Source organism: Lutjanus erythropterus, chromosome 3 (assembly GCF_056507025.1).
Source record: "Lutjanus erythropterus isolate fLutEry1 chromosome 3, fLutEry1.hap2, whole genome shotgun sequence".
In the NCBI taxonomy this organism is placed as follows: domain Eukaryota; kingdom Metazoa; phylum Chordata; class Actinopteri; order Lutjaniformes; family Lutjanidae; genus Lutjanus; species Lutjanus erythropterus.
Window position 1 is genome coordinate 39685019 of NC_139319.1, and position 19598 is coordinate 39704616.

Sequence of the window (19598 nt, forward strand, 5' to 3'; positions counted from 1 at the left end):
GGCACAGCTGTGCCACAACACAAGTGACGACAATGAAATGTCTGATGACTACATACTGTATGTGACTCCCATCATCAACATCACCAGCATGTGAATAGATTTTAAACTGGATATAATTTAACTACTAATGATGCACAAGAGAATTTTGTATCAATATTTTTTCATACAGTTAAACTGTCAACATTTAGGTTGGTTTGGTTGAGTCTGGATTCTTACTGCGAGCACTGAACGTGACAGAATATACATTTCAAATATTTATCCTATACAACTTTTAGCTAACTATTTCAACCCTTTATCCATTCCTTTAAGCAGACAATTTCAATGGTTTAATTCAGTACTTTCAGTATCCACATTACTTTTGGCTAACCATTCCAACAATTTCCTGTTACTTTTAGCTAAGTATTTTAACTGTGTCCCTCTCACTTTTGGCTAACTATTTCAACCATTTATCCATTACTTTTAGCTGACTGCTTTTAATCGTTTAATCCATTACATTTAGCTAACTACTTCAACTGTTTATCACTTACTGTTAGCTAACTATTTCAGCTGTTTACCCATTACTTTGAGCTAGCTATTTATCCACGTTTATCCATTATTTTTGGCTAACTATTCCAACTATTTCCTATTACTTTTACCTAAGTATTTCAAATGTTTATCCATTACTTTCAGCTAAATATTTCAACTGTTTCAACTTTTTATCCATTAGCTACTTTTAACTGTTTAATCCATTACATTTAGCTAACTGTTTCAACCGTTTATCAGTTACTGTTAGCTAACTATTTCAACTGTTTAATCCATTATATTTAGCTAACCATTTCAACCATTTATCACAATTGCAACACACTTTTCAGCTGACTCAATACAAGGATGTGTTTTTCTTTAATCAAATTGTTATTTTCAGATTAGCTAGGTGACCTAACTATTTCTCTATCAATCTCTCTCCACTGTCCATGACAAATACCAAAGTACCCCCAGTGGCACAGATGGCAGAATTAGTTAATATCTGACTGGCTAAGATTTTGAAGATATTGATCACTTCCTCCTGCCTGCTCCAGACCTCCTGAAATTCTTCTCTGACATCTTCCTTTTAGATTCCTTATTGGCTCAGTTGATAAAAGGAAGAACAACATCCGACTCTAAATGCTGCTTTGGACCGACATCAACAATAACACATCGGCTTGTTACTCCCTTCATCAAAGCCCTAATAGCCTGATTGTGAGACTGTTTAGCCGACATTTTCAACAAGGGCAGAGATTAGAACTTATTGAGCGTTGTTAAAATAGTGAGAGTGGGGAAATGTGAAAACTGCTGTGGAGAGATTAGATTTAGCGGGAAAGTTGCTGGTTGAACACGAAGGCAGGAGGAAGCTGAGTGGTGCTGGAATTCGCTGGGTACCCAAAACAGTGGCAGTTAGCTGGATTGTGTGTGTTGGCGTTTGCGTACCTGGATTTCGCAGGCATACTGGGCATTATAGATGTAGTGAAAGGCCTCTTCAATCGTCTCCCCAAGAGCAACCACACCGTGATTCCTCAGCACCAAAACCTAACACACACACACACACGCACGCACGCACAAATACACGCACACACACATACACACACACACACACACACACACACAGAGAGAGAGAAAAACAGAAACAGTGACTAAGAGCAGCAACACAGTCCGATCAAATGTTTAGAGGTCTCCCATTCTTGAGATGACAGACAAATCATGTCCTACCAAAAAAAATTATTACTACAAACACTTTTTTATATGTATACACACACACACACACACACACACACACACACACACACACACACACACACACACACACACACACACACACACACACACACACGTATATATACACATGTCCCAGACAAGAATTTACGACCTCGAACAATTAGAAAAAAGTGTTGAAAGCCTTCAAAATCTGAAACTAACAATATCTGCTGATAACATAGTTGTAAAAATGTGTTATTATAATCATATTTTAAAATATATTTCTTATTAAAATTTTGGCTCTTTAAAGCTGTGTCCCAGACGTAAACTTAGATTTTTACAAAAACATGATTTAATCAGGCATAAAAAGGTTTAGCTTTATCCTAAGGACCCTTGTCTCACTTCCTGGTTTCAAAAAAGGTGGGAATACTGCTAAAGAACCAGGAAGCTTTCTATTTTTTGACAAATTCATTAATAATATTGCTGTCAGATGTGTCTCAATTATAATGTGCAAATTACATAGCCCTTTGATAACAAAGTTAAATACAAAATTATTGTTTACGACAATACGACAGTGCTGTGAAATTAAAATATTTAACATTATGTCAACTCTATCAAATATTCCATGTTACGGAGTTGAGATCTGTGCTGACTGAGGTGAGTTCTCTTTAATAATTGAATAATGTGTTTGAAACTACTTTTTTGTTAATTTAACAAAGAATAAACAAATAAAAATAAATCAGCGCTCACTCAGGTCACCCAGTCAAAAATGTCTGAATGTGCTCCTGTATGTGACGTCAACTGCATCACAGAGAAGTTTTTTTTTTCTCTTATATTAATTTAATACATGTTCATAAGGATTTATATAACAGCCCTGAAGGTAACCCAAACACCACTGATGTTTCAACAGGATGTGCTGCTTTGACTGTCATGCTACTGTTTCCTATCTGAAATTCACCCCACCCTGATAATTAGTCCATTTCTCTTTCTTGACTGCAAGGACAAGGAATAAAAACACCCTTTCCTTCAGCGTGTTAAAAATAATTTTCAAGATATCATGTCCAATTGTTCAGATGTCCACTTCTAAACATAGCTTTTCATGAGGTCTTAAGGTCACCTCACCTGGCTAAGAAATAACTGATGAATTCACAACAAGTACAGCTTCACGTATTTGTATTATTGTTATACATTTCATACATCTGTCATGTATTTGTCACTGGTGTTACAGTACATTAAATGTTTGTAAAAAAACATGACTGCCCAGCCGTAAGACTTTGCCGAGCGCTTAGCTTTGTTGGTTTTCCTACCTTCGTTGTAGGTCCCAGGGTCTTCTGCAGCTCTTTGCGCTCCTCCTGGTCGTCCAGGCTGCCCTGGTAGTTGTAGTAGGCGATGTCACCCAGGATCAGTGCCTCCTGGGAAATGGGCAGGATGCCACATTTCATCGATGACACCTAAAGCAGCAGAGAGATGAAAAGAAGGCAGCGGAGGCATATGAGAGATGAGAAGCTTTGACAGGTGTGTTACAGCTGTTTTATTCATCTGAGACTGCAGCTAACATTTCTCACAGATGCCTCTGTGTGAAGAAGACTTTGAAACTCTGTCTCTAATGGCTGCAGAGACCTGCCGCTTTGTTGCACATCACAAACACTTCTCTTAACAATGTGTTTAGTATTCCTTTTCAGCTGAAGTTTGATAGAGAAGTTTCTAATTATCAGATTCATTCATTATCACATTCCCTGTCAAAATGAGCTCCAGCTGTTCTCTTGCAGGTTGATCAGGAGGTTCGACTCACAGGGCAGGTTTGAAAACCTTCCAGGGTGAACTAACGTGGACTTACAGCAGCCGTGGCAGGAGTGTGCACATGTACGATGCAGCGGATGTCTGGACGCATGGAGTAGATGGCAGCGTGGGGGCTGAAACCCGCGGGGTCGACCCTCAGGTTGGTGGAGCCCTGATCGATCACATCCCCGATGATGTTGACCTTCACCTGGGAAACAAGGGGAGGAGACAAAGTCAGTGGATGCTTCATGAATTTCCTGAACTGGAGCTGATGAATGTACAACCCAAATTCCAAGACAGTTGAGATGCGGTGTAAAACAGAAACAAAAACAGAGTGCAATGATTTTTCTTAAGGCCGGAGATACACTTGCTTTTAATCCACTCTTATGCATCATGGATGCCTGGTGTGTCCTGTGTCCATTTGGAGTGATGGTTGCGCACATCCTCAGAAATTTAATGCTACGCATGCACAAACACGAGGTTAAACAGCGAGTAAATCTCCAGCCTAACTGGTGCAAAGGCAGTCAAACACGAACTGAACAAGCTTTGTGAAAACTTGACAGCAGCATCATCTGAACAGCTCTCCTGAGAATGCAGGAGAGGAGATACGAAGAGGCTGGAGGAGAGCAGAGGGAGACGTACTGTAAAAACTAACCATGCCCACATTAGTGTATGCCCGGACACTAAAGCACATCCAGAGACTGACACATGACCAGATCCCCCCCCCCCCCACACACTCAAACACAGCCGATAACTTGCCAACATTAACCACAAAGACATACACACAAGTCAAATTCAATAAGACAGAAATCACATTATCAACGATTCCTCCTCTCTGTCCGCTCCTCTCCAGGAAATGAATTGAAGCGTTACCAGGAAGCATAATATAGTCGGGGAGTGGACATGACGTCCTTTACTATGACAACTTCATTACCAGCCGGTTAGCAGTTATTAGATTACAGGGCGGGAGAAGAGCGATGGAGGGGACGATGGAGGCAGAGAGACCTGGAGGGAAGAGGGTCGGATAACCAGAGAAAAGGAGGGAATACAGAGAGATAACTGGACGAGGAGGCTGACGTATAAAAACCTGAACGAGACAAGAGCAACGACTGCAGATGTCAGTCCTGGCCGTAAAACTTAACACCAAACCAAACACAAACACACAGCTCCGCCCGCAGACGTTTTACAATATTACCATCAGCGTAACCAGATGTTGTTCTGTGATACAAACCAGAACCTGCGGGCTCACGTTTCTCTTTCACGAGACCAAGTCCAAGCGTGTATTATCACAACAGGAAAGGGCATCCATCATCCAGTCTGAGGCTAATCAAATACACCCAGTTCAGCTGGAGCTGGCTGAACACGTACAGGGTCTGCTTCCTTGAGAAAAACTGTGTTCCAGGAGTAACTTATTAAACAGAAGATGTAACAGGAAAAAACCTGCTGCAGTGAAACGACTGTAATAACAAGCAAACAAAGCAAAACTTTAGTTTTATATCATATTTCATCCCAAGTGGAATCACAATGTGCTGCACAAAAACCACATGTGAAGCCACAAGTGAACAGTGTAAAGACAAAACATTACACATAACTAACCACAATTAAAACAGACTCATAAATAATAGGAATTAAAAAATAAAATATTTAAGACAACTAACAGACCAGTAAAAATTTATCAGTTGATTTTTGAGGCTGATGGGGAGTTATAAAAAAAATTATTCTGTATCGTTATCGGACAATATTTTTTATACAGAATATAATATACAGACACATATGCACACATTTTTTGCAGTGATGCTTTCATAGTGGTTAACACTTGACAAAGATATGTGACGACAACACAGTATTTCACAATTTATCAATAAACTTTATTGTTGAAAATGACGTGAGGGCAATGAAACAGCAAACTTTTAAACATTTTAAATGACTATAAATATAAAAACACAAAGAGAAAAATATATGTATGTATTAACCCTGAATTAAGATACATGTTTAAACATAAAAAGCTGCCTATAAAGCTAACAAATAAAAACAATTTGCATTACGCTCTGTTAAAGAAATAGTTTTCATATATGCGGATATTTGAGGACCACACTGATATAGACTGATAGAGCTGTGATTGGTCAACAGGTCGGCTCTAAATAAGACAATAAATAAAATAATAATAAATACCCTTACCAGCCTCCTTACCACAAAACTATAGCAACAGGAACCAGAAAGATTAATTAGAAATAACTGGAGCATCCAAATATCTCTGGTAAAATAAAGATAAAAGGCATTTCTGTGTTTTTCTGTGTCTGTAATTTTTTTTTTTTTTTTAATTTTTTTTGCTTTGGTTTTGAGTTATAATTTATCATTTCTATAAAGCATCATAAGGGAATAAAACATGAACAAAACTGAATGAAACAAAACAAAAAATAAACAAAAAAACTGATTTAATTTACCAACACCAGTTCACACAGTTGTTTTCATCCCTCCAATTAATCAGGGTTTCCATGGGTCTTTAAAAAGTCTAAAATCCAATAATAAGAAGAATTTTTAGGCCTTAAAATGTCTGTGGATTTTGACAGGTCTTATTGATTGGATTATGAAACGCTGCAGTAACTTCAGTCTTGTTTTTTTGGGAAACATTTGTATTGATCACACTGGAACAACTACAAAACCAAACCAGCACTGAACCAGTAACCACTAACACAAACTGTGCAGCCTGTAGAGAGCGCTGCGAGGATAAGAAGCCTGACATCATGTGATTTGGATCGCCAGCTTTTATTCAGAGATTAATTAATATTAATTAATTAATAAAAAATTAATTAAGATACTTTTATGTAGGTCTGTGTTCAGCAAAGCAACATAAGTTATCTTTTCATATTATGACAAAAACTTGGGTGTTGTTTAGGAAAAGAGAGAAGAGTCCACAGCTTGCTGGTGATCTCTGGGTCAAACTCAGGCTGGAAAACCCTGAGACATGTCCTGACTGAAGTTCCGCTTTTTAATGTTTGGATGGATGACTGTCTATTGATCTTTCACCCAGTGAAAGGCACTAGCCGAGCGTAACTAACCACCGCCATCTTTTGTTTCCACGCACACAGGCACAGCCAGCTGCCAGGCGAATTGAACGTCGATCGATTTACACGTCAAATGTCCAGTACAGGATCGGTTCACCCTGTCACGTCCTTCAAAGAGCAGCAGCCTGTCATTCAAAGGCGCCCTGCTGCTGAGAGGCCCTTCTGATAAATATAATGTTTCTAATTATAAAAAGATGCCAAAGGACGTGTCAGAAAGAATCCCAAACAACAGACAGTTATAAACAGCTGACTCGTTGTTGCTGGTTATTGTCAAATTATAACCTTGTGCTCGTCTTGCCCTCCTGCAGTGCTCCTGCAGCCTGCCTGAGCTTCCTCAAGCCTGGGGAGGAGGGGGCGGGGAAACAACTCACTTCAACCATAGACTGTGTTTGGACTCATTTTTGGAAGAGCAGTTGTTACATTTTGCTCTTTAAGCTCAGCAAATAGAAAAGCCTCACTTTAATCTTCTGACCCCTCTCTATCAGTGCACTGACATCAAACTAAACTGAAAGTTGAATGTTAGACCCGGCCTCCAGCTCAGCGGTCAAACACAGAGTTTAAGAGGGAGAGGCAGATGGAAACTGACCAAAGACAACTGAACTCCAGCCTCTCTCTGATGCTACAGCCTCCGCCCGGCCGACCCCAACACGACCTCCCACACTCTTTATTCTGGGTGACTTCCACTTAATCAATCTCTCCACCTCTCTCTTCAAGTGCTTGAACTCAGTCATGTGTAGCTATAGAGATGACAGGATCAAAAGAAGAAGAAGAAGAAGAAGAAGAAGAAGAAGAAGCAGAAGGGGAGGAGATCATGGAGAAACAGCAGACAGACTGGCATCGAAACACAAACAGACTAAAACACAGTCAGAGCAATTAGAAAGTGCCAGACAACATAATTTTGTTGTGTCTCCTGTTAGCTGCAGTGTTGTGGGCACCGCTCACGTAGTGACGACCACAGCAAAGATGGATGTGGTCCAGCACAAACTAAAAATACTCACTTTTTAAAATGATGACTTGAGCCTACATTTTCGACTTCTCGGATTTGTACTATAAATAGCTGTTACCCTCTTATGGGGAAACATCACATCTGTTTTACTAAAATAAGAAAAAGTAATCTCTCTCTCTGTTTGGCTTTATTTATTATATTAATTTATTTATTATTATTTATTTATATCTCTTCTTGTTTGTTTCTTATCTGTGCCAAATGATTAAGAAATTAGATGACTATCTATATTTATATATTTTTTTAAACAAATCCTCCATATTTTATTTTTTCATTAATGTGTATATTGTACAGCATGTGTATGTATGTCCTCTGAGAGTTCCCGGATGTATGTTCTTAAAAGTTATAAAATAAAGAAAAAAATAAATGTTAGCAAAAAGTTTTATCAGGAGCTTAAACTTGACTGGGTTTTGTACAACCTTAATATTACAAATGTAGTATTTGGACATTAATAAGACAACTAAAACATTTCATAGTTTGGTATACTGGACAATCTGGACAATCTATGCTTTATTTGAAATTAGTCTTGGTAGAAAACAAAGCGACACCTCTGGAGGAGAACAACTTACTTAACTTAGCTGTTTGATAACCATGATAATTAGAGGCAGGACCTGAATAAGAAAAAAAGCCATTACAGATGAACAGTTCATCTTCTTATCCTAACTTAAGTTAGGATTTGCTTCTTTAATAGCAAATTAGGAAAAAATCTTTTCATAAACTGTTATTATTTTAACTTATACTTACTTATTTTACTTTCTGTCATGCAGCCCCGTGTGACAGAGTGGTGAAATATTTGAAGGGATAGTTCACCCAAAAATGAAAATTCAATCATTATCTACTCACCCTCATGCCGATTGAGGGTGGGGTTTAGTTTTTAAGTCCACAAAAGTTTCACAGCAAAACTGCATTGCTGAATCTCCCAAACAGTGGAAGTGAATCTAAACCAATCAAACCAATCAAAACCGCCGACAAGGTGTAGCTAGAAATAAAGTGTAAACTAGAAGCAGACTTGGAGAGGAATAAAAAACAAAATGCTAGTAATCTCATTCTTCACTCTCTTTGCTATCAGGCACCAGAAGGTCACCAGCTGGAACCAAACCTGAGCCGACCGCTTCCACAGGTCAAACAGTGAAATCTGCCTGTCAACAGTCTGGCTACTACATCCAGCTGTCGACCCACACCTGCAGCCACATTACACAGGTGTGTGTGTGTGTGTGTGTGTGTGTGTGTGTGTGTGTGTGTGTGCGTGTGTGCATGTTTGCACAGGTGTTGAAGATAAAGTAGGAGAGAAGTACGACAAAGCAGAGAGACAGAAAAGATAGGAGATATGATTCATGTGTTGAGTGACTTTTATGCAACCTTTTGTAACGTCACAAAACAATCAACTTGAGTTATGGGGGTTATGTGGCTCAGTTTGGTGGATGTAAATATATATACATGTGCTTCCTGAATATCAAACAAACCACATCAACCACAAACACGAGGAGCATTCAAGGAATTTATTACTCCTGGGCAAGTTCATATTTCTCTTTAGAGCTGGTTCATGTTTTCCATATGTCATTTTTCATAGATTACAACAAGAGGGAAAATATATCACTACACTAAAACTGTATTTCAAGGGGCTTTTGATTTTTATTTTCATTTGTGCTTTAAAAATATATTTTATAAGATCAAACTCTTGGCTATAAAACTTATAATGGACCAACCTCCTCGTGATTCTTTTTTTTTTATTATTAAATGCAGACATCAACGTGTTAAGGGGTTGACAAAATGTTTTTCACAGCAGAGTTGCAGTGAGCAGACATTTATTCTTTAAAGTGTCTAAGAGTTCTCTTAATGTTAATCAAAATACACATTTTAAAACCATAATTCCTATTTAGCTTTGATTTAGTAGGGATATGGAGTCGACAAGTTATGGTTGAAACAAATCTAATAGCAGTATTATGCAATGAATTTATCAAAAAATAGAAAGTTTATCAGTGCTTGAGCAGTATCCCCGCCTTTATTAAAGCAGGAAGTGAGACAGGGGTCACTAGGGTATAGCTAAACCTTTTCATGCCTGATTAAATCATTTTTTTGTTTTTGCAAAAATCTGGGACACAACCTTAAAGAGCTAACATTTTCATTTAAAAAAAAAAAATCAATTTTAAAATAAAGATATTTTGTAATAGCACCTATGTTTTACACCTATGTTTCCAGTAGATATTGTTAGTTTTAGATTCTGAAGACTTTTAACACATTTTTAACGTGTCTGAAATTGTGAATTTGTGTCTGGGACAAGGCCGTTTTCAGACACACACAAAAAAATAAGAGAAGCTGAAGCTGAAGCTGAAGACAAGCAGTGAGGGTCAAAGGCTGGAATCAAGGCTGCTGAGGACCCTGAGCCTCTGTAGAGGTGTGTGATCAACCAACTGAGCGACCAGCACACAGAAATATTATTGTTGAAGTGCTTTTTGTGCATCAAAATGAAATCATCCACCTGGCTGGTCAGGTCCAGCATACGCCATTATTGTATTCAGGTTAATCAGCAAGTCTACAAAACTATTTGGGTATAAATTATTTTATTAATAGCACCAACTGGGGTGTTGTACTTGTGTTAACTCTGAGAAAAGCTCATTAATTTTTCTGTTTTCAGCTTTTTCAACTTGATACTTTGGAATGTGGCAGAAATAAAAACTTGGATGGAAACCAGAGGGAGAAAGTAGAGTGAGAGAAAGCGGCAGACAGACACAGACACACACAGATGGAAATAGAAACTGAATTAGAGGGAGTTAAAAAGGAAACAGGGCTGCCAACAGATTATTACACACGTTATTGCACATCTATTGACACGGCATAGCCAGAGCTCTGACAGCATGTGGACCCTTTGAACCGAAACTAGACGGACAAACAGTCTGAACCACAATATTTGCTGACTTGATGCAGGAGAGCAGCAAAGAGAGAGAGGGAGAGTGAGAGAGCGAGAGCGAGAGAGAGAGAGGGAGAGAGAGAGAGAGAGAGAGAGAGAGAGAGAGAGACGCTCTGGTCAGTCTCAAGTCAACATGAGAAAGAACCAGTGACAATGAATACGGCAAACGTGTACAGAGAGAGAAAAGGCGAGGCACGTTTTCCTTTGTGGCACTCAGAAACGGTGAAATACGGTTCATCTGCTATTTTTCCCCTTCATACAATTCGAGGAAGTCAATTGAAGGAAGTAAATGGCTGATTAAGCAAAGTGGAAAAGCATTAGTCCTGTCCAGTGAAGGACAAAAGCTTAATACTCAGAGGAAAAACATATACAGACAAGGACACAGACAGAACAAATGACCAACGGGTTGCTCAAGTCACAGTTTAACTTTGAAATAAATTTCTCTATAGCTGCTTTTGTTTTGTTTTTACTTGTTTATGTTTGAATTTTCAAAGCTACACATGAAATTAATTAAAAATGTCTTGAAAAATCTCCCGACCCAGAATCTTTCACTTGTTACAATCAACTTTTTTTTATCCAGTTAGGTGGAATAACCTCCCCTATTTTTTACTGATTCTTTTTGTTTTACTGCTTATGACATTTTAAAGGGACAGTTCACCCCAAAATCAAAAATATATATTTCTCCCCTGGCCTGCAGTGCTATTTGTTCATTTATAGTTTTTGGTGTGAGATGTAAAATGCTGGTGTGTTGAAAGTTTGTTTGAAATTGATTGTAAAGTATTAAAAAACAAAAGTCAGTCTGCGTCATAGATTGCAGCAAACAAAAGCTAAACTAAAGCTGCTTTAAAGGGACAGTAAAATCTTTCCTCAAACCTGTAGTACTATTTATCCACCTAGATTTTTTTGGTGTGAGCTGCAGAGTTTTGGAGATATCAGTCATAAAGATGTCTTCCTTCTCTCCAATATAATGGCACTAATAAATGGTACTCGGCTTGTTGTGCTCAACGCACTTTCAGTGGAAAATTTCAAAACCAGTGTCTCTTTCCAAAAATCATGACCTGCTTACTTAAGATAATCTACAAACCTTGTAGTGTGAGCAGTTTCATATAGGAACTACTTTCTTTCTATGGCCTAAAGAAAGTGGAAACCTTCCAGTAGAGAGAAATGTCTCTTACCAGGTTTGATGCAGATGCCTCAGCGAATGACAGTCCTCTGGGGATGATGAGGATGTGGTCTTGCTCTTTACCGACGCGACCCTAAAAAAAACAAACAAGAAAAAGTCAAGTAAATATAGCGCACGATATAGTAAAACATGGACTCAGCTGTGGTCTTGGCTGCAGCGTCTTACTGTGATGTAGGAGTTGGCGAAGTGGGCCCAGCTGAACAGGTCCACCAGTCTGTAGAAGCTGGCCAGTTTACAGCGCGTCAGCTTCTCGCCTTTCACCATCGTGGTGGATTCCACTCCGTACATGTCGTTGATGGGAGTGACCATCCCCAGACCTGAACGATGGAAAGATCAGGGGTTAAATCAAAGGAAAAAAAAGATCAAGTTGTATTAAAATGATTTTCTCTTCTTTACATTCAAGTCTGCAGGATCATATTCACTTCAGGTGTGTGTTAGAGCAGTGGTTCTCAACTTTGTTGAGTCGTGTCCCCCCAGAATAATCACTCTGGTATTTTTGGCCCCCACAAAAAAAAAATCCATATTGCAGAAAGTGTGGGGTGATATTTCCGAAGCCTGGTGGGAGCTCGGGAGTCTGCATTCCCTGTCCAGTCTCCTGTTGGCCCGAGCCTTGAGCAAGAATACTTTTCCTGGGAAGCCATTGCTTCATCGTACTCATTCAGTGTGATAGCTAGCAAATCTGACTATAGCTGCTTGGTTAAACATGATACTGTGACTCAAAAGTGCCAAATGAAAAAAGAGGTTTTGTGCATGTGGGGAATGGGATTTGCAGGAATTTCCCAGTTAGGTAAATATAATAAAGGGAAAACAGTTTAAAAAGTTTTTAAGCATCTACAGTATATGGGAACATATTTAGAAAATATCTTATTTTCTTAAAAGATATGCAACAGCTGTGTGTGTGTGTGTGTGTGTGTGTGTGTGTGTGTGTGTGTGTGTGTGTACCATTTAATTGATAGAAACACAAAGAAACACAAAGTGCCATGAATTCAAACACCTCTGACTGACTGACTGACTTCTGATGGGTAGTTACTATGGTAACTTCAAGGCTGTACCTTCTACATTACAGAAACACAACACAGCTTCTGCCACTAGCTTTGGGTGTGAATAGGAGTCAAAAGATTGAACAATAAAGATTGCAGTTCACTGCAACAACATTTAAAGTTAAAGTTCAAAGTGCACAAGAACACTGTATTCATAGTTTATCCAAAATACTTCTATGGGTGAAATAGTGGCAGAGATGGCAGCAGATGATGGATTCACTTTCAGCTGTAGGCGGTGGTGAAATGCACCTGTGTCAAAGCAGCAGTGAAGAGAGACGAGCAAAATCACCTGAATAATCTGCCTGAAGCTGCAGCGAACTTCAAGCTACATGCACAGTTCTTTCTAATGTTGACTGACATAAATGGCATTCTTCTGCCTCAATAATTATAAATACCACCTACTAAAACACTAGAGTGGTCAGACTGGAGACCCATATTTCTCCATGTTGCATTCAATGGTGCCTGAAATATGGGCAGTGCATTTTGACTGTAGCTGAATTTATACCTTAAAAACAGGAACATTTCCTGGGATTCTTGGAATAGCGTGCTTCTGTTCCTGGGAGAGAAAATGTCTAATATTTGGGAAAAATATTAATATCTAGTGTGTGTCTGCACGCACGCTTTGACTCTCACAAAAACAGCAAATTAAATCTATTCTAAGGCAAATTATATCACTGCTAGAGGTGATGTCATGAAATAAAAACATCCCCCCAGTCTATAATATGGACCTTATTACCCATCATGCTTTCTGGACTGAGCAGTTTGTTAAAGTTATTACAAGGAGTTTTTAACCAGTCATGAAACAGTCTCAGTTTATTACTGATGCCTCGATATGACTTACAGATTCATAAGAAAGAGAGACCAGCAGGAAGATCTGCTGTTTCTATACAGTTATTCTGATTGGCTGCAACCAAGATGGATTCTCAGTTAAATCAGATGAAACGAACCTGTGTTCACATTTTCCCAGACAAAGTTACTCTGAGTAGTACAACCACAATCCCAAAATAGTTGGGACCTTCTGTAAAACACAAATAAAAACAGAATGCAGTGATATGCAAAAACAATTTGACATATATTCAATTTAATAAAGATATTTAACGTTCAAACTGGTTGTAAAAACACTCATTCTGATTTTTATGCAGGAACATGTTCCACAAAAGTTGATACAGGAGCGAGTTTACCACTGTGATACGTCACAGAGCCATGCCGCTGTAAGACGTGCAGAATGCGGCTTTGTTTTGCTAAAATAAGCAGGGACGTCTCTGAAAAAGACGTTGCAGGCATCAATAACAGAATAAGTAATCAAGTTGAACATCAAATATCTTGTCTTTGCACTGTAATCAATTGAATACACGTCAGAAATGATTTGCAAATCACTGCATTCAGTTTTTATTCACGTTTTACACAACATCCAAGGTTTTCTGGAATTGCTGTTGTACATTAATCACTTTAAAAGAAGCAGGAGAAGATTTTTACTTTGATAATTGTATTTTTCACATAATATTTTGTGGTTATTATAGTGGAAACACTGATGCTTTAGCCTAAAGAGGCCCCCAAAAATCAACAAAAGTAAATGTTGCTTTTTGATAGTGTTTGTGTTTGTTTGGAACATGGAGATTTATGTTGGTAATTGTCATTTTGGTGCTGGTTTATAGTTTTACTTATTAGTGAGGTGGCTGCGGCTGTATTTTGCACATTTTTGAGTGCTTGGTTTTTGTTTTGGAAGTCTTTTAAGAGGCTGACGTTGGTGTCGCTGAGAGCTGCTTCCTGGTTCTCATTCCATGCTGCTTGCCTCAATATTTTATTTCATTTTCCATAACCATCTGGCGACCCCTGGACATGATCTCGCCACCCTCTCGGTGTCCAGAGAACCCCTGTGTTAGAGGACATACACTGTACACTTTGATCCTCTTTTCCTAACAACAACAGCACACAGGACAGCAATCCAACATCTGTCTTTTTATCTAATGATGTGTATCTGACACATCTGGCTCCACATGAATCCTACTTTTCACACTGACGTGATGGAGGCGACACTCCAGCCTTTAATACTTTGTTTACTGGCAACGCCTCCTCAGACTTGCTCATTATGGGTATATTTTAAAGACGGGCTAAACTGAGGTGCTATATTGCCTCTGACGTGTAATTCAGCATTAGTTGTGCATTCCAGCGCTGTGATTGGAAGCAGACACCACATATGGACTCCTGGACAGAACTCACGAAGGATCAAACTCCAGAGAAATATGCGCAGCTCTTCCGGAGTCTGGGGCTGGGTCGTCTCGGGGTATTCATGCCCCTGAGCGCACAAATTTCATGTTGGAATACGGATCTCCTGTCTTCAAATACAGATGCCGTGTTTTGTTTTTCAGTGCACTTCAAAGCCGCTGCACCCTGGGCAAGGGTGGCCTGTCCTGCTAAATGTTAGCATCTGGTCGCCCGGGGTAACGGGCCCCAGCACTGCGAGCACTCACTGAGAGGGGAGGTGTTGAAGCCAGCCACCGAGCTGGCCATGAAGAAGTCAGCGATCTGTCTGAGGGCCAGCAGGCCGGTGGGGTTGTTCCCCTTCCGCTGCTGCTCCTGGATCAGGCTCTCCAACTCCTCCTTGAAGGCCTGGAAGAGGAGAGGAGAGAGGAAGAGTTGAGAGGGGAAATAATGTGACACTGAGACAACGCAACGTGTCAAAAACTAGAAGCTGAATGCCGGCACAGACGAACAATGTCATCCTGCTGATAGAGTTCAGAACAGCACACAAGTTTTGGAAAATCTGTCTCTGCAATCTAATCATATTTTAAAAATTTAAATGAATTTAAATTTAAATGAATAAACTTTAAAATAAAAATTACTTTTTCATCATTATTACATTTCAAAGCACAAAATGTGAGTTGGCTGTTGTACTTGAGTGGTCTGGGGCAGTCTTAATTTTGATCTCACCTAAGAACAAACAGGAAATAAGAAAGTACTAATGAACACCAAAAAAGTTCTTAAATGGTTCACACACACAATTTAAGATCAAATCTGTGCATATGAATGATTCACTCCTGATTGACTAGTAAACAAGTACCAACAGGTGGGTCAAAAAGTGCTGAATTTTGCTAAAATGATTATAAAATAGAAGAAGAGTTAAAATCCAACAAAAAGAGATGTGGGGTTAATATGCATTAGGTATTGATTTAAAGTCATCGGGTCACAAGCGATGAATGAATTACAGATCAGCAAGGTGGCAGCCAAAAAAACAGAAGTGGTGCTCCTTTATATTACACAGGCAGGGAAAACACTATGTGTACTAATCAACAAAAACAAGCCTTCAACAAGTTTCAGTCACCTCAGTCAGGTGTCCTGTAGCCTGAACTGAAGAAAAAATCCTTTCAAAGTGAAATAAATAACTTTTTTCAGGCTTTAACTGTAAAGATTTTTTTTTTTAATGAAAGACAGGGAGAGAAGATGGTGAGACAGATTAAGGTGGAGGACAGGGGATTAGCAGTGACAGAGGGATGAAAGTGTAAAAAGATGTGGGAACATTAAGAGGGAGGACGAGTGGGAATAAAGAGAAGAAGAGCGAGGGAGACGTGTTAATCACAGATTAGACATGCTCCTCCGGTGTCAATCTGAATCGTCCTCGAAGCGCTCTATGAAGCTGGATCGGGATAGGCCGGCTACCCAACACGCTGAGTCAGGATTGGCTGTCTGGCCAGCCTGCAGCCGCACGTTTTGATTGGCTGCTTGGTGCGACTGGGACAGGGACAGGGACAGAGACAGAGTGTGTGTGTGTGTGTGTGTGTGGCTAATCCTCATGTGCACACTATAGTCATCTGTTGAGTCCACAGACACAATGAGGTATATGCTAACTCTTATGCAAGACCAGACACACACACACACAGATGGCTGCATTACATCATATAAAGTACTGCATGAATTTATGCTGCCACCTTCCTTCAAAGCAAATGTTCCTCATTACACAACAGATCATAAATCAAATGTTCTAAAAAGGAAAAACAGGACTTCTGAGAGTGGAGCTCATGACAGAAAGTGTCAGGGACAGTTTGACAGTGTTGATGCTACAGGCTATATTACTCTTAACTACTAATTTGAGAGACGCCATCAAAAAGACGTAAGACGAATTTCTGCAGTAGTAAAACAGGTATTGGTATAAATGTCGTGTCAGCAGAAGAACGCACAGTGACTGAAGAGAGTAAGTGATGACTTTTTCTACAGTAATTAATAATGGAGACGTCAAAACTATGAAATATGGAATTATGTAGTATGCAAAAAAATGTGAAAACGAGGCAAAATACGTTCTTTTCAAGAATCTAAAATATAAAAAACTCTCACACACTGTCTTCTGCACTTGTAATATAATATTTTAAATCTTTGATTACAGGTGCAGAAGACAGCGTGCAACTCATGGTTCTTCTGTCGACCTACATACAAGTGTGCAAAAGTTTTTTGCTGTTTTAGCCACCTTAAACTTTGATGACAGCACAGCAGTGTTGGCATGATATGAACTGTTTCTTACAAAAATAAAGGGAAAACATTGAATGAGGAGTGTATCCAAAGTTTTGTCTGGTACTGGATCTCGGTAAGACTGCTCTTGATCACTCATGAATTTTTTTCTTACCTAAGGAGCAAAAGTAAAAGTAAAAGTAAAAGTAAAAGTAAAATAACAAAAGAGAAGCAAAAGTAAAAGGACATCTGTGAATCCCAGAAATCAGTGGGTACTAACAAAATAAGAACAACTCATAGATATAAGAGGAAATTTGTAAATGTCTTCTTGCCTGAGGCCCAATAATTCAGACCAAGGCTGCAGAGGAGAACAGCAGCTAATACTGTATGTATAGCTGCTCATAATCTTAATAAGGCTGTTAACCTCTCAAGGGGAACGCTCACCTTTCCCTGCCGGCTAATGTAATTAAAGCAAGCTGTGACCAGTACAGAGGATGTTTTTTTTGCAGTGTACTTTATAGACCCTGACGTGTGAATCAGTGGAGGGAATGATAACACATGAGTATATTTTTATAGACAGCAGTATTCTGATTATGATGCCGTTTGTCAAGTATGCTGGTTATTTGCTGTTTTTACACATTTAAATGTCATATTCTCATTTCAGAAACCTGGACAAAACCTTTGCCTGATTTTGAGCAAGGAAACAGAAAACCTTTTCTTGATTTTGAGAAACCTGCCACTTGTGGAATATTCCAATAGAAACCAGTGCCCAGTTGCATATCATCTTAAGTTTCAACTTAAACTTAAAGTTACTACAAGGAACTTTTATATTTTGTTGATTTTGAAGCCCCCTCTGGACAAAAGCGGTAGTGTTTCCACCACAATAACCACAAAATATAATGTAAAAGATAAAATTAGCTAAGTAAAGAGTTCCTGTTCCTGTCCAGGTTGCTTCATTTTAACTGGCTAATGTACTACTCACTGTATGTTTGCCTGTGAAAATATAAAAATGTATGTGGGGGGTCATGCTAATGCTGGTGCAACTTTACAAGACTCGGCTAGCTGCATCTGGCAGTTGTGGTGGCAGCTTCACCATCTGGTGCCCGGCGATCTGCACTCTTCAAGTTTCATCTAATTTCGCACCCAGTGACATTAAAGGGATAGTTCACTCAGAAATGAAAATTCAGTCGTCATGTACTCACCCTCATGCTGATTGAGGGTCGGGTTTATTTTGTTAGTGCGCAAAACATTGCTGGAGTTTCACAGGAAAACAGTGTTGCAAAACCTCCCAAACAATGTAAATGAATGGTGACCAGTTTTCAAATGTAAAAAACAAACTGAAAACAAAAAAATGGTAAAGTCTTGTGGAGTCCCAACATGACATTTGTGCACCATCACACCACGCACACCCAGTTCAGACAGTGTGGACATGGATGTGACTCCAAGCTAAGGATCTACAGTTAAGATTCAGGCTAAAAACATGATGCAAAATAACATTTTTGTGGTCAACGTGGCATGTTGGGGCTTTAGGAGATTTGGATTACGCCAAACAAGCAGTATGGAGGCATTTCATGTTTTTATTCTGTTGTTTTTTTAATGTTTGAAAACTGGTCACCATTCACTTCCATTGTTTGGGAGATTCTGCAACGCTGTTTTCCTGTGAAACTCCAGCAGTGTTTGTGGACTAAAAAACTAAACCTGCCCTTCAATCAGTTTGAGGGTGAGTAGATAACGATCGAATTTCTGGGCCAAATACTATATATATATAAACAAAAAAAAACAAAAACAGAACAACAGTGAATCTTCTCACAGAGGTCTCGTTAACTTATGTAGGTCATATACATATATTCAAGATGACCTATTTGGCCCAGCAAAAGAAAACAAATTGTACTGATTCCTTCAGTTTCAACATTTCTGTGACTTGCCAATGTTCATTAACAACATTTCCTTGGTATATTACTATAAAACATATTTCAATCAGGTATTAGATTGCCCTCAGATATCTGCTGTTGTAATTGGTTGTATATAAATGTAATTTCTAGGAAACAGGGATGTCAGAGTCCACTGACGGGTTCATTTTAACTTCCTGGTGGAAATTCATAACCACTGATGGAAATCTGCGGCACAGTCAGCCCAGCCTGACAGTGAAAATAGGTCATGACACTGTATCCATGCAATGACTCCTCTAGCAGGCCAATATTCAATACATTCAATATTCATGCCTTTATTTCATCTCAGTGCAACACATTCCCAATAGAGCTGCACAAAAAACATCTCTGACACTTCACTTCCCCTTGCCTCTGCCCCCCCCCCCCCCCATGGGATGGTCCATTAGTGTTATACGAATGGAGTCCGGGGCCGTTGGTTTTATGCCCATGCGGGGGTGTTTTGTTAAAAGTAGAGCAACCCCCCGTGTCAGGACACATACAGTCCCAGAGCACCGCTGGTTCTGAACCCAAGCCAGACATTCCTC

At 39.2% G+C, this 19598-nt stretch overlaps 1 protein-coding gene across 1 annotated transcript in view; it reads right to left on the reverse strand.

Annotated features, from left to right (window-relative positions):
- add3a (adducin 3 (gamma) a) overlaps positions 1–19598 on the reverse strand; it is a 69717-nt gene that overhangs the window by 22196 nt on the left and 27923 nt on the right. Inside the window, exons 3-8 of the mRNA XM_084716149.1 lie at positions 15157–15295; positions 11811–11962; positions 11638–11718; positions 3545–3694; positions 3015–3158; positions 1444–1542 (exon numbers count right to left, since the gene is read on the reverse strand). Coding sequence (XP_084572275.1) covers positions 1444–1542; positions 3015–3158; positions 3545–3694; positions 11638–11718; positions 11811–11962; positions 15157–15295 — 765 coding nt within the window. The remainder of the gene's footprint in view (positions 1–1443; positions 1543–3014; positions 3159–3544; positions 3695–11637; positions 11719–11810; positions 11963–15156; positions 15296–19598) is intronic.